This window comes from Papilio polytes, unplaced genomic scaffold (assembly GCF_000836215.1).
Source record: "Papilio polytes unplaced genomic scaffold, Ppol_1.0 DF823692.1, whole genome shotgun sequence".
Lineage (NCBI taxonomy): Eukaryota > Metazoa > Arthropoda > Insecta > Lepidoptera > Papilionidae > Papilio > Papilio polytes.
In genome coordinates this window covers 60,344-76,316 of record NW_013525512.1, presented here as the reverse complement: position 1 = coordinate 76,316, position 15,973 = coordinate 60,344, and the positions used below count along the sequence as shown (strand labels likewise).

General features: G+C 33.3%; 1 protein-coding gene across 1 annotated transcript; it reads right to left on the bottom strand.

The window, feature by feature from the left end:
• Positions 1 to 205: 205 nt before the first annotated feature.
• On the bottom strand, positions 206 to 12,958 carry LOC106103977. Its single transcript, XM_013283902.1, has 9 exons — positions 12,799 to 12,958; positions 8,408 to 8,706; positions 5,328 to 5,428; positions 4,025 to 4,233; positions 3,626 to 3,766; positions 3,005 to 3,207; positions 2,456 to 2,640; positions 1,939 to 2,062; positions 206 to 414 (listed from the first exon to the last, which is right to left on the bottom strand). The coding sequence occupies exons 2-9, from the start codon at positions 8,609 to 8,611 to the stop codon at positions 295 to 297; spliced, it is 1,287 nt and encodes a 428-aa protein (XP_013139356.1). The 5' UTR covers positions 8,612 to 8,706; positions 12,799 to 12,958; the 3' UTR covers positions 206 to 294.
• Between the last annotated feature and the right edge of the window lie 3,015 nt (positions 12,959 to 15,973).

Sequence of the window (15,973 nt, the reverse complement as noted above, 5' to 3'; positions counted from 1 at the left end):
CCTGATAATTTTAATAAATATTATGCAACTACTGCTTTCATACAAATATTATATTTTATCTATGTTTTAACAAAGTCTTGGTTAATCAAAAATAAAGATTACTTGTATTGCTTGAAATAATTTTATTACATTTATTTTTTAAAATGAAAACCTAAGTATGGTATTTACATACAAATTTAATTTTCACATAGATTTACACGCAATATTTAGACAAAACATTAAATACATATTTATGTCTAAAATAGTTTAACAATATTTGTAATTGTAATAGTTCAGTTTTATTCTTCAGGCGCTTTAAACCAGTGTAGGTAATTGTAATGTCTCAGGTAAACTGGTAATACCAACGACTTGACTAGAACATTGCTTGTGAGCTTGACCCGCCTTTGGCACCAACACTAGTTGTTCGAGATCTCCCTGTGAACAAAAAATACCGTTAACAATTACAATATTTAGAGTATGTAAGTGTTAAGGTTTAAGTAACATAATAAAGTAATCATTATATTGGATCTATCCCTCATATGCTAACTAGGGCTTCTTTAATAAAAGGAGTTTCAAATTGTAACCGTTCTCACTTAGTCATTTAAGATAACCCCTAAGTGTACGTTTAGTATGAGAAATCATATATCATATAATCATATCATATCATATATGATTCATATAAATATCATAAATGCGAAAGTTACGATGGATGGATGGATGTTTGTTAGCGTTATTAGTCTTAACGGCTGAACGGATCTCCATGAAATTTGGCACAGGTTTAGAGCATAGTCTGGAAGAACACATAGGCTACTTTTTATCCCGGGAATAGTTTTTTAATGTTTACTCTATCTTTTTGCAACGGTTCAACATATCTTATTGAAATTTGGCACAGATATAAAACAAAGTCTGTAGTACATATGGGATAAGGTTCATCTCCAAGAAATGTCCCGTTCCCGAGGGATACGTAGCTTTTTGTTATTTATATAGTTCGTATGTTTTCTAATACCACGCAGACGAAATCACTGGCAACAGCTAGTCTAATATTTAACTGAATGACGGTTATTATTCTAAAATATCTCTTGAATACTTTGGTGTTATTTTTTCACATAAAAATGCGGTCGTTTACGACGCATTACGCCTCAATAACATATTTAATAGGGTTATTTCGAGGATTACATCATTATTTGCGGCTACGAAAACGTCCATATGAAAATTTAAAGTTGAGTTTTCACGGCACGTTATGAAAACAGTCGTGGACTATCCTCTGACCTATATTATTCGTAGAAACAATTACAACTGTTTTTTTTTTTTCGTTTTGTTAACATTGTTGATATACAAGTGGTCGATAGTGGAAACTCATCGCAGCGAAAATAAATTAGTGACCCACTGTTAATCGTACAGTGCAGTATACATATAAGATTGAAAAAAGTGTCTGTTTATGCTTGACAACCGCAAGCAGAACACTGTGGAAGCCCACCTTTACAGTTCAAAATTAATCCGGCCCACCCAGTCCCGGGGTGCTTTACGTGGCAATAATACCTTTTTATATCACAATGGTTATTTGTGTACACTTATGTATTCAATGTTTGTAGTATGAAATGATTAATTAATAGATTTTTATTAAATGTCAAATGGGGTATAGCACGAAAATTTGGGTGAAAGTATTAGTAACGTAATCGAAAATAAATTTGTGAAAGTTTGTGTACTTTTTGTCCTTGAGGGGCATTGCACAAATCTAATACGAATTTTATCGACGATTTTATGAAATACTTTCAGGTGAATTTTCGTGTCATGTCCTCTACTCTAAGAATATGTTTTCAATATCATCCTTTTTCACAAAATATCAAATACAAGAAAAACAATTTACTTGATACTTCGAAAAATCGTTCACAGTCAGTGTTAATTTACGATGTCCCTCGTGCACGGCTTCTGATTTTATTTAATAAAGCTTCCACTTACCGAGAAAAGATAGCCTATAATGAGATCGGCGTCTGTCGGCGTGTCCAAGGCATCCTTTTCAAGGACATCTGTCCTCAGCCAACGGCAGTCGACGTAAACACGGACCGTATTATCGTCGTGGACGCTAAGAAAATACAAACAGAATTAAAAACTTGATTCCTCCGCTTGGGAGCTAAATTAACTTTGAAATATTTGACATAGACCTCTCTATGTTTATAAGGTTTTATTTAAAACTGGATTTTAATATATTTTTGTTTAACACTTTATATAAAGACAAACATTTGTCGTAAAATTATAACTAATTCAACTATAGTAAAGTAAAATAATACATTTGTGCTTTAATCCAAATTAATTTGATAAAAATGATACGCGCGGAAAGACAAAATTAACACAATATCTTCACATTATACGACAAAAGACATCGCGGTTATCGCACAATTTTCTAACCCAAAACATCCTTAGGGAACTGGGATTACCTGATAAGATTTTTTTATATAAAAATGTTGAAAAAACTTACCTTATAGCTATATGATGCCAACGAAAGTCATACAATGGTACCGCGAGATATATGGAGCGTGAGAGGCCGGCCCCGGCATGGACTAATCTGGCCGCGCCGCGCCCCGCCAGCTCCAGTGACAGGAACGAACCGGACCGTCGCCGGGACCGCAGAGAAAATAGTGTGCCTTGACCGTAACCACCGCTCTAGAATTAAAAAGGATATTAGTTATGATAGAAGCAAAAGAGATACGAGTCAGTAATAGCAAAGCTACCGATACATTAAAAAATAAATTTAGAAGAAGTATGGATAAAAAAAATCTAGCAAGTTTTTAATCTCACAAAACTGATTTATTTAAATTTGTACTCCAATACAGTTATTAAGCGGAATTGGACTTCGAGACCAAAGATCACATCAGTCTGGGAATCGTTTTTTACAAATATTTCAGAGACCATATTCATGCTTGTAAGAAAAGTATTACCGTTTTAAAGTATTAAGTGCTTTTAAAATAATATTAACTTTAAAATACTTCTGATTTCTATAGACTATATATTAAAATAATACACTAACCTCTGGTCTTAATCTCAAAGAAACAAATAATGTGAACTCCGATGGAAATGTTCTTCCAGCAGCAAATAATTCTGAAGAAGCGATCCATATGTAGGAGTTTGGTCGCAGACTGAATGCATGAGGTCGGTCAGGAACTGATCCCCAACGTGCTTGTGTAGGGTGGAAGTTTCGTCTAGCATCGGGTGCTAGAGGATTTATTGTTTCTAAAAATTTATAAAAGACATTAAATCTAATTCTTCTAAATCTAAAAATTGGAAATCAATTTCTCCGACTCTCGCGTTCAACATCGTGAAAGTATTCATTACCTTTGGAAAATTGAAACTAGCTTACTTGTGACAATATTGTCTGACTGAACTTATGACTAAGTTAAAATTTTGTTGGTGCCTGAAAATTTTGATTTCTGTGTACAGCATACATATTTAAGCACACATTTCCATCGGCAGCTACAATATTTTACTCGCTGTTATTTTCCATTCATTTGTAATATTAGTATGAATTTCTATGATCGAATTTCTTGACTTTTGTTTTCATAAACGGCGTATAGACAATAACAATTTAGATAATACTAAACTATGGGGAAACTAAGACCAATATTTAAAAGGTGTCTTTAATATTTATTACCTGTACAACCAAAAGAGTTACAAGAACGTCCTTGTTCACCATATCCTTCGCACGATGCTTTCGAACAATATCTTCTTCTGATTTGTTTTCCTCCTCCGCATGTTTTACTGCACACACCCCATTCTCCCCAGCTCGCCCAACCTGATTGTTAAAATTAATATTAACTTCTAATAAATTTACTCGTAAATTCACAGAGTTTATTTCTTGGGCTTCTTATTTTAAGCTATCAATTACAAAACATTGGTGTTTTAAATACCGTATTACTTTTATTAGAAGTTATCATTGAAATCGACATAAAATGAATTTTATCGGCAAAAATTACATCAATACATGAACATCTTATAGGTCTATTTACACAGCTACTTTTAAAGATGTATTTGCAAATATAAAAACACGAACCAACTGCATTCCAGATAGCAATATCGACGCCTAAACTCCAAGGAACTGCAGCAGATGTGGCCTCCAACCAAGGTCCGTCAGCAGGCGTCGTCTCTAAGTCTTCAGCAGGATCACTGATTCTTGCGAAGATGATGAACTCGCTCTGTGATGGAGCCATACTCCAGTTGAAGCATCCTTCTATTTGTGGGCTCACTTTTAGATTTACTTGCCTAGAAAATGGTTTGATTTTAATAAACGTGCGAAATATTTTTACTCAGGACAATATTTTTACTAGCTAAAATATTCAGGTTAAATAGTTTTTATAAATTGTACAATTTTCTGTCTCAATCATGTATTATATGTCTTATATTTTTGAAGATACATTTAGATTGTATTAGTGGAAGGTTTTTTGGTATTTAACCTATTTTATAAGAATAGTGCCCAACTAGCAGAGCGACAACATTTTAGAAGATATGATTGCTTCTTGAAGGACCCTAAGTTGTACTGTTTGGAAGTACCGATGAGGACAGAGAACAGGGAACCAGAATGTAGCCAAACGAGAATGAGAGACGGCAAATTAGTAAGCTAAATATAATCAAAATTATATTATTCAACTAATTGTGTAATATTAAATCAGTATAGTATTTGTCAAGTTACGTAAGACGAGTGACAGAGTTGCTAAGTATTCGTATCACGCAGCACTTTTGCTGAGAAAATTTAATTACACGGATCGCGATCTCGCGTAGAAGTTTGTTTGTTTAATTGAGTTCTCCGCTAATCTTCAGTAGCTCTCACGAGTTCCAGGGAGTGCAAGTCACAGACGGGGGAGTCCGAACTTCATTAGTGGTAGAGTACGTGTAACTCTGATTCTTTTGCTACGAATGGGATAGATGATAGTGTAATATTATGGATGGTTTGTATGAAAGTAGATACGTAATGAAAATTAATTGAGATATGACTTTGATAGATAAGAAATAGAATTATTTAAAACTCTTTAAAGTTAATGTAGAAAATCTTTTCTTTAAGATAAATGAAGATGAGAAATTCCTTCATCATGTAATAGTAAAAGTGATTGAATAATCACTACGATTTACATATTTTAGTCCCTTTCCTTATCCACCCTTTTCTCATATGGTAGAGTTGAAAAGAGAAAGTAGATAGAGAAGACATAGGAAGAGTAAATATTCTCTTAATTGGCGTCTCCTTCAACTCCTTTAACGCACGTGCAATTTTGGACATCTGTGGGCGGCGGTTGCTTCGTCATTTGGTGGATTCAGTTGGCCGCTTTCTAGTTTGCCACCTTATGACAAAAAAAAAAACTTACCTATCAGTTGTATTGTACGGAGAGCCTGAGTACTGACTAACAGACGCCAGCTCCACACCTCCTCTATATATCGATACAAGTGCTAGATCTAACGTTTTACTCTGAAACAAGAAGTCTGTGTTATAATCTATAATTGACAATGTTACTACTTGTACAAATACAGCATTCAATAATATGTAAACGGAAGTAAAGAAAGTACGTTGTATGTATGACAAGAAACAAACAAAGAACTAATGGAATCAGAATCGACTTGACTCTATGCGGGATAAGTGTAAGCCGAAAGCCTGTGGAGAAATTGATAAAAACAAAAACAGATGTTGTAAAATGGCTACAAAACAACAGAACTTTTAATTTTTAGGTTGGAATATTGAATTAACCAGACGCTAAAAGAGTAAATAAAAATATTTTCCTACTAAATGTAAGCATATTAAATCTAGAATTCGTCTCGTATATCAAAGTCAACTTGAATATATTTTAGTATTATAACAAAGGAGTAAGGATAAAATAATATCATCTCATTTTCTAGAAAAAGAACTTCTCAACTACAATATTTATTATAAAAGTAATATATAAGTTTTCTACATTTGCCGTTCTGATGTAATATATTGTATTGTGATGACAAAAGTCATAACACAGTCGTTTGCACATAACATGTATTTGAAACCAAAAACTTATGATACACGCAACAAAAGCTGTATACATACTAATATAATAAAGGGTAAACACACACTACTTTTTGGCGGAGGATGTCAGCATATTTTTGAATAATTCTTTCTTCAATAAAAAGCCCTACACTTACCACACGCTTTACGCTATATTTTAACGCTCTATTAAACTTAAGGGGTAAATAATTTGGAAAAACCTCCATGTGAGAAAAGGGACAATAAACTGCAAGCTGCCAACATCAAGCAAGCAAGGTTTATTTATGCATGTAAATATTGACATTTGACAAATATACGCAATAAAATAAAGTTATTATAACTTTATGCGGATAAGCACGAGAACAGCTAGTTACTTATGTAAGCTATTTAGCGTTTGTATTAACAATAATTAAGCACTTTGTTAGCTTTTAGTGTTAATCTAATAATTTGTATCGCCTATAAAATACAAGCCAATATTAATATTGTTAAATTTTAGTATCCAATATTCGGCTACAATTTGATAGCGTAATTTCAGTGCCTTGAGAGATTTTGGGGTTTAAACGATATTTATGAAAGACATAACACGTCTTACTAAGCCCAAATATGTTTTAAATTGTACAGTTAGCGGCATAAACTTATAAATTTGCAAAAGTTTAGAAACTTGTATAGAAATTCGTTTTCATAATTATTATTCATAAACAACTTCAATTCGTAGTCAAAAGCATGCAGATGGATTTATATTTTAAAACCAAAGGCGTATATAACTTTCTGAAGCTTCCTAAATGTGTAAACATTTATGCAGCTGACTGTACTATTAAAGGTTTAAAATTTACTGATTTTAATGCAACGTTGAATCATTCACAGGTACCTTTTATTAGCATTTATGAGTCTCGTTTCGTTTTAAATATAATGATATACAAATTACATTTACTATAAAGATATATCTTATTAAATAAAATAAAATAATAATTATCATGTCCATCTGCCCACCACTGGACAAAGGATTTGTATTTTTGTATTTACAGAAATAACTGAAAAACTACTTAAATTTTTTTGATAAAAAATTCGTTATCACTGAACATAGGCTATATTTATTACAATTTTTATTTAAATGTGGACAAAGACGCGAGCAACAGCTAGTATTAATTTAAAATACATACATACAAATATACAATATTGAATTATCATATACAAATATTATATTTTTATGTAATACGTAAGTTAAAACGGACCTCGTATTAAAGGGTGCGGAAAATCCCTTTCAATCCGGGCACAACGCTCATCAAAGAAATCCATTATATAAATTTATAGTACGGAATATTCTGGGAATCCATTAGTACTGAATTACTATCGATTTAATGTTCGCTTTTGATATTAAATATAGTAATATAATATCGTAATATCACAATAAGCTCCTTCGTTCGGCAATATTAACCAAGTTTATTTATTAAATTTAAAATGTCAAAATTGTATGACAGTACTTGTAATTGTACAGCTATTTTTCTTTAATTGAAATTAGAAGATGGTGAAGAAACCTTCAATGTTCAAACGTTCTATTAAATTAAACACTAGCTTTTACTCCCGATATTAACATGAACTTTCTTCTAGTAATAAACATTACCTATTTTATTCAGTGATAACGTAGCGTTCTAATGGTCATCATCCACGTGCCCTTATCCCTTATGAAGGGTCGGCACAGTATGTGCTGCTCTTCCATACATCTCTATCAGCCGTCATATCTGAATCCACTCCTTTCTTAAGCATATCTTCCGTAGCGTTCTAATGGTAAAAGAATTAAAATCGGTCCAGTAATTTTTGGGTTTATTCCGTTACTAAAATATTTTTTTTAGTAAGAAAAGCAGCAGCCCATAGTACTTTTTTAATTTCAGTATGATTGTGTGCTGAATAATAATCAGTTCTCATCGGGAATAATTTAATGCCGGACTGTATAACGAACACTGATTGCATTTGCATTTAATTTGAGTTTAAAATAAAATTTTGTTTTCATAACACATTTCGCGGTGACGTAATAATTCGTCTCGTTTATCAACGCATTACGTTCATTATTTCATTTGCTGTTATTTTGATATTTGCCTGGCTACATAGATTGCAATAAATAACGAATTGGGTCCTACATTTGTAGTTTTTACAACACAATACGTGGTAAATATTGGTTTCGGATTTTGTATTTTTTAATTAACTTATTTTTACTCCAAAATGGCTTAATTGCCAAGCTTTTTGCACTCTCAAACTTAATAAAAAATGTACAGAAAATACACTCTAACAATGCGTCCTTAAAACCTAAATCCGACGTCAGTAATCGTTATAAAACTATTTTTATCTTTACATACTTATCAAATAATATTAAAATCTGTCAAAGCCGGAGTTCAACACGCCCATAGCACGTATCTTTTGTAATTAAACATATCCTAAACTCACCTGACAATGTGCTTGTATAACGACCGCTCTAAAAACAATAGAAGCATCTTCAACTCTCGTCTCCAGAGGCTTTTCAGCAAACTTCGGACATTGGCTGTCACAAACTATAGTCTGACACAAATATAGAACAACAACCAACAGATGCCTGTTAGAAACTCCGCCCTTTTTCGGACAGAGTATCCGGGAAGCCATTTTAAACATCATTTCTTTCACCTTATATTTTCCAAAGTACCGTCCATTTCACAACACTCAATTTTAGTTTCCTTTTTCTCTGGCGTTTTCTCTTTTGCATTGTTTATCTGGAACAAACAGAGACGAATTTAATAACATGGTACTTTGCACTTTTATTACTGCCACTGCCACCCTGGCTTGAGTTATGTTGTTTTTATTGTTATAGTAAGTTATTACTTACTCGATATAAAAGAACAAAAGAATTAAGCATATGCTTACAATTTTGAATATAAAATAGATCAATTACTTGTTCCATCAAACACATCTTACTTAAAACTCGCATTTTTAATTTGAGATCAGGGCTACCACCTCTTTAGTAGTGCAATAAAATAAAAATCTGTATTGCCACATAGAAATTAGTACCAATTAAATAAAAAAAAAACTTGAAGTATTTAGAGATTAAAACATCCCAGCATTCATTTTTAACAAGTTCTTTGGCAGTTGTTATGTTTAACATCTAGGTCTTCGAAACATAGTTAATAACTGGCTGTTACCTGCAACTTCGTCCATGCAATATTAAGACAAAAAAGTAGCGTATCATCGACATCGGTTTAGCCCTTTCGGAGATTACCCGGAACAAACGCGGCTTGCGGACATACATACAAACAAAACAAAATTAAATGCTATTTTCGTTATCAGCAACGCAAATTGGATGGAATCCCGACGTTTGGAATTTTTCTTTTGATATTACAAACAGGCATTCCAATTTCAATACATGTATATATATAGATAGTATAGATAAACAAGTCACTGCACGTTGTTTTTTTTTTCATCATCGACTAATTAAGGGTTGATAAAACACTAATCGCATAGTAATTGACAGTGTTCGTTTCTTAGTTTTCTGTAAATGGCAGCCCTAGTTCCTTAAGCCTCAAAGTGTCTCCGTTCTCGCATTCTCTCTTTAGATAAGAGAATGCTTTACACACTAGCACTAAATAATGCGACGCTTCGCACTCCCGGTGGTATACTGCGAGATAAATTAACCATTTCACTCGTGTTTATTCTTTATGAATGTGGGATATTTTAATGTATTAACAATAACCAAAACAACTGTTTATTTACTCCGAGAAGGTTTCATACAGTCAAATTATTTCACATACAATTGTATGTTTATTTATGTATTTATTTAGTATGTTAATTCTTCCCATATATCTTTATTTCTTATTTTACATTACATTTGATATAAAAATAAAATAAAATATATTATATAAAAAATAGAAGTCCACCGGCTACGGAATCCGATGATTCAAGCAACCAGTGGTCAGTGCTGCAGAGACAAGATCCTCCTCACTATTCGTGTGGTTTCTAAAATAACCGCCTTTTGAATCGGGCCCTTAATCCAACTGTCTAGCGAGAGCTTCTTGAAGGGTTGGTCGAAGCTCTTCGCTATTAGAAGTATATTTATTGTTACAATACGAAATACACGTATTGGTTTTAAAGCAAATCAAATAATTCCTTTTGTTGGTTTTATATCCAAATAAGTTTTAACGATGTACAGAAAACTTAAGAAGGTAGAGGTAGACCTAGAAAGATATAGATGGATTACGTGACAGGTGACATGAACGAGAAGGGAGTGATAACTGAGATGACGGAGGACGAACACCAGGTGCGCCGACTCTGAAGGAGTATGAGGTAGGGGAGATGATGACGACAGAAAACTTCATTTCATTTAAAAACACACACATTCCTTATCCCAAGAAGGTAGAGACGACTGAGATAAGGGGAGATGTACAGAAAAAAGAAATTAGGGGAAGGTTGTGAATTTTCATTTGTTTTTTGTTTTATTTCTGCTATTGCAATTATATTTGAACTGAAAAAAAAAGTTTTACTTTGTATCACAAACGATGTAAGCGATGGCAATTGCTTGTTTCGAATACAAAGCGAACGAATACTAGACACGGGGCACAGTAACCGTTTTTGTAAAACATAGAAGCAATAGCTTAAAAATTTTGATGTAAAAATGTTCAGTAAAAGCTTGAAAGAACGGCCAAACCCAATACATTCGCAATCTGGAAAATTGCTTTATATGTATATATTACAATATTTTATATATCTTAAAGAAAAGGTTTGATCGAAGCAAAAGCCAGCCTACATTTGTAAGGTGTAAAATAAGCTTGTGGTAAATTTTTAAAACTCTTAGGGCCTGTCCCACCAAATTGAAATTGTCTGACAACAATCCAACGTGTAAAATATGTAATGGAAATATCGGATTTTGTTATCTGACAGTGACAACTTGTTAACCTATCTGATTCTCGGTCAGCCAGTGTTGGGACAGGCCCTTATTCGTCAGTCATACAAATAGGTTCTAAAGTAAAGTAAACTATTATATTAAAGTACATGATAAAATAATGTAGATTTTACGAGATCTAAATTTGTTAAACTGACGATGAAGATAAATGAGTTAGTAGTTGAACAATAGATGGCGTCCCGACATCAGCAATAAAACAGAATATTGTTCTCAACTCCTTGATTCAAATTTATTATATGAAAAGCACTTCGGTCGCCGCCTTTGTTTCCGAGGCCGTTGTTAACAAATCAGTCGGAACGTTCGCTGTATTGAAATTTTGGGGATAAATGTCTTTGCTCGCTCCTGCTTTGTGTTGCGGCGATTGTGAATTCGGAATCCACTAAATTGGACACTCGAATGAGACGGAATTTACGAGTCGATTGATATATAGACAATAACAGAAATATTTGTACTATAATTATGATCAAAATTGACAATATTAGATTGTTAATTAGTCAGTAGACATGAGTATTACGTGAAACTATATAACAAATAACCGTGAAAGATGAATAATAAGGTAGAACATAAAACATACCAGCTACAGGAGTATCAAAACGGTTTATTTGATACCAAAAGTGAAGCAGAAGCGATAAGCTGAAAGATTTGAATAGACCAAGATATATTCCAATGAAATATCAATTGTGTAACTATAAATAAAGAAATACAAAAGGTAAAATATTTCCCTGTACGATAACATCCATACAAAAAAAAGCTTAACATTTATTTAGATAATTCATCACCAGCTCACTAAACGTCCCCACTGGGGGGCTTAGATCCTACGCTAATAAGGGGTGACTAGGCCATAATCAACCACGCTAGCCCACTGCGGGTTGGTTAATTTCACACATATCTTTTGAATTGCTTCGCCGATACGTGCAGGTTACATTACAATGTTTTCCTTTACCGTAAGAAGTTTTTATAATTAATTTTTAAAAATACATCATTAAATTAAGAGCTTGTACTCACAATATAGTACTGAGGTCATATTAATTTATATACGGACTTATTTTAATGCTGATGACCACAAGAAGTAGATATGGATAGATGATCCTAAGTTTTTCTGTAGGACTTTACGATCCAGTTTCTCTAGGTCTTACGGTCATCTAACGATCTCTACTTCTTGTGGTTTTCTGTGAGGCCGTGATATTTTACCGATTAGGTCAGCCCATTCGGAAACAAATGTTGGTTTGCATGCTTCATCACTTTTATTGATGTGATAAATGGGGGATGAAAATGGGAAAGGAGTCAAAATATTACGAGTACAGTTGTCAGGCAGAAAAATCTGTTTAAAATATTCAATAAGGAAGGTTTACACCGATCTTTACAAAAAAAATGCTGTCATAGAGTTACTAAGAAAGGGCTACGCCCAGCTTTTAACGTCTTTTTTTCGTTTAATTACATACGAAGAAAATTAAATCTGATAAAAGGAGAAATTAAAAACTTAATTCAAATTGAATGATAGTTTGATTAGCATAATGACAACGGAAAACGACCGACCCAGGCCCTTACCTTTAAGTCTCGTGGGAAAACCTTCGGAAATCGCGGTTTATTCATTTCTGCCCAATCATGGATGTAAAAGCTTCATAAATTTGTAGATGTTTTATTAATTTCAAGTTCTTACCAAAAATATGTATAATTTAATAAAGTACAAAATTTTTGTTATTATAGATAAAGACATTCCGTTTATTGTATATTAAAACAACTGTTTAAAATATTATCAAGATAAGCAATCAATTAATTGAAAAATGTTTGAATTTATAAAATGGCAACTTTACCTAAATGCTTAAAAGAGTAAAAAAAACATGATACACATTGTAATCGCGTAAAATAAAAAAACATAAAAGTTAAACACATTACGTTAAAAATTACTCACCACGAAACAAGTTAATCCTTTTAAATTCACAAAGCTTCCCACAATAAAAACCACTAAATTAATTCTGAACGGTTCACTTTTAAAATCCCTGTAAAGCACGATTTAAGTTTTTAATTCTGAAAGCTCGTGGAGATCGTCACAAACGTAGGCACGTGCGTCCACCGTGACGTCTAAAGAGGGACTGAGTTCACACTAGCAGAATAAGGAGGCACATCTATATTACGCCCTCGCTAACGAGAGAGGAAGGAGGTTCGATAAACTCTTTAGATGGCACATTAAAGATTCAACTGGTGATAAATTTATTATTTTTTAACCTTATTTATTTCAGATTGGATATTTATTATTATAAGATCTTTTAGAAAATGTTGGTAAGTATTATTTTACAAAAAAATTATTAGAAGTTTTCGCTGTAAACATTAATTTGTACTTCAGCTGTAATAAAAAGGTAAGTAGTAGTAATGTACTAAAATGTTGTTTGAAACTTATGCCAAAAATTACTGTAACAACATTGTCATTTTGCTTACCCGGCAATGGCGATGTTTTTTCCCTTTCAATTTAAGGCTTGTGTTGAATTAGGAAAGGTAGCTGCAACGTTCGCTTCGCTATTTCGGCGAATCCCAGCGCTAGCTTGCTCGTTTGCCACCTCCTAATATAAAAAAGACGAAAAAGAATTAATTATATTACATAAGCGGATAAACGCTTTCATAACATTTTAATTAAAAAATAATCCCGAAAGCATCCGCTTCATTCCAAGTGATTTATTATTGCCCTGTTGCGTTACGTAGCGAATGTAAAATTTAATTACGCAGCTATCGTCTCTCTGCATCGTTTCCTCATTTCTGAGAATCATGACCTCTCTTCTTGACCATCTCTCTCTCTCCTTGTCATCTTTGATGTTTATCCATTCTGAAAAAATCTTAAGTATCGTCCCTAGAGTGAACATGCTTGAATGAATTCTTTACTTAAAAAAAGAATAAGCTATTTCTGTATTTTGAATTATCTTTCAAGCAATTCATCCATCTCTTTCTAGGTCTACCTCTACCGGTGTACCTCCACATTCATAACTAACGTTCGTACGTCTTGTTACATGCGATTCATTCCTTCTCATAACATGCCCTCTTTTACTCCCTATTTCTCAACCACTGGTGCTATTCTCAAACTTCCTCTGTATACTCATTTCGTATCTTAATTGTATGCTACAATATACTGAAGCGAAGTATACAAATTGAATAAAGCATGGTGACATATTTTGTGTTGAGAGCTTGACACTTTTTACTAAAGAAAACTTTACATTTCACGAAAACACATTTGTCTTTGAAAAAATTGTGAAATAAAATAGTTTTGATATTCATCTTGGCCAGACATCTTTTACAAAGGTTTGGAATATCGCCAGATCACATAGCGGTGTTTGTTAAGTCAGAGTGGTTTTAAATTCAATACTTTGGCAGACGTGGATAGTTTGGTATTAAGAAAGCATTGACGTTTGTAGACAAACTAGAAACATTGTACATGTCTTCAAAATTACTACCAATACTGAAATTAATAACAGTAAAGGGACGGCTGTGAAATTATGGAAAACTAGTGTTGCTTGCGACTTGTTCCGCGTGAAATTAAAAATAATAGTAAAAAATATAGCCCATGTTATTCAACGATAACGTAGCTTTTAAAAGGTGAAAGAATTTTTGAACTAGGCCCAGTAGTTTTCGATTTATTCCAATACATACGAAAAAAATCCTCTTTATAATATTAGTATAGATGTAAATGAAATAAGAGAGAAATTAGTTATGCGTTTAAAGAATCAACATTTACTAGAACGTAGTTAAATTAATATTCATCAACAAGGAGAAGTATCTAATCTTACTAATATGTATGTTTGGATGGATGGATGTTGGTTAGAGATTATAGCCTAAACAGCTGCACGGATTTCGATGAAAGGTTTAGATATAGAGGATACTCTGATAGAATTTATAGGCATTTTTTATAACATAAGGTGGCAAACGAGCAAGCGGCCACCTGAATCCACCGAAATGGCAAGCGACCGCTGCCCATAATCATCCGCAATTGCAGATTCGCTGCCTACCCTTAATTGACGGAGGAGGAGACGCACATAAAGAGGACATTTCCCCTTCCTATGCGTCTCCTCCACCGTCAAATCTACTTTTCCTCCCTATCTTTCACTCTTAAAAAAGGGTGGAAAGGGAAAGGGACTAAAATTTGGCCTCCGGCACCACACTCCTCAGACGAAACGCGGAATTGCTTCCACTTCACGCCTGTTTTCTGTGTGGTCGTGGTCGTGGTCGAGCCGGCCCATTCATGCGAAGATGTTAAAGCGGGCTCTACCACTGTTGAAGGCTACTCACTTTTGTTTTTTCACAAAAATATAAAGTGGAAAATCATTTTCAATGTTAAAACAAAGCTTTTATAAACCAACAATAATACGAGTACGTTTCGTGTTAACTTTAAAACTTCACGTATAGTTAATATTGACTTTATCTTCTAGAAAGTTTAGTAATGTAACAAATAATATTGGTTTCGCAAAACAGCTGCCAATATTTGCAAATATTATCAAACTGGTTATTAACAAGGATTTCAATTAGTAGCAAAATTCAACGTTGATATTGCTTATAGGAGATCGATATATCAACGACATTCAGGGTTCGGTTTTCAAACCAAAGATAGTATACAATTTGTACAGATCTATTTAATACAGATAAAAAACTATAGCTTTTACCCGCGACTTCTTCTACATTAAAAAAAAACTCGTAAGTATATGTGCCTATCCAGACAATTCACATCTTTGCCCAATTTCATCGAAGCCCGTTAAGATATTTTGCATTAAGGTAGTGATAAACATTGAATATTTAACTAGGTTTCGGCCCGTGACTCCGTCTGCGCGGATTTTAAAAATCTTAGTAGCCTATGTGTTCTTTGAGACTACGTTCTACATCGTTGACAAACATCGAGATCCGTTTAGCTGTTAACGGTGTGAACTCTAACAAACATCCATCCATCTAAACTTTCGCATTTATAATAATAGTTTTATGCAGAGAGATATGATCTCGAAACACGAAGCGTAGATACATGATCACTCAGTCTTGGTACTTGATACACGATCCCCCAATCTTGGTACTTGCTTATAAATCTTAATAAAGTATAATCAGCTGTGGTAACACAC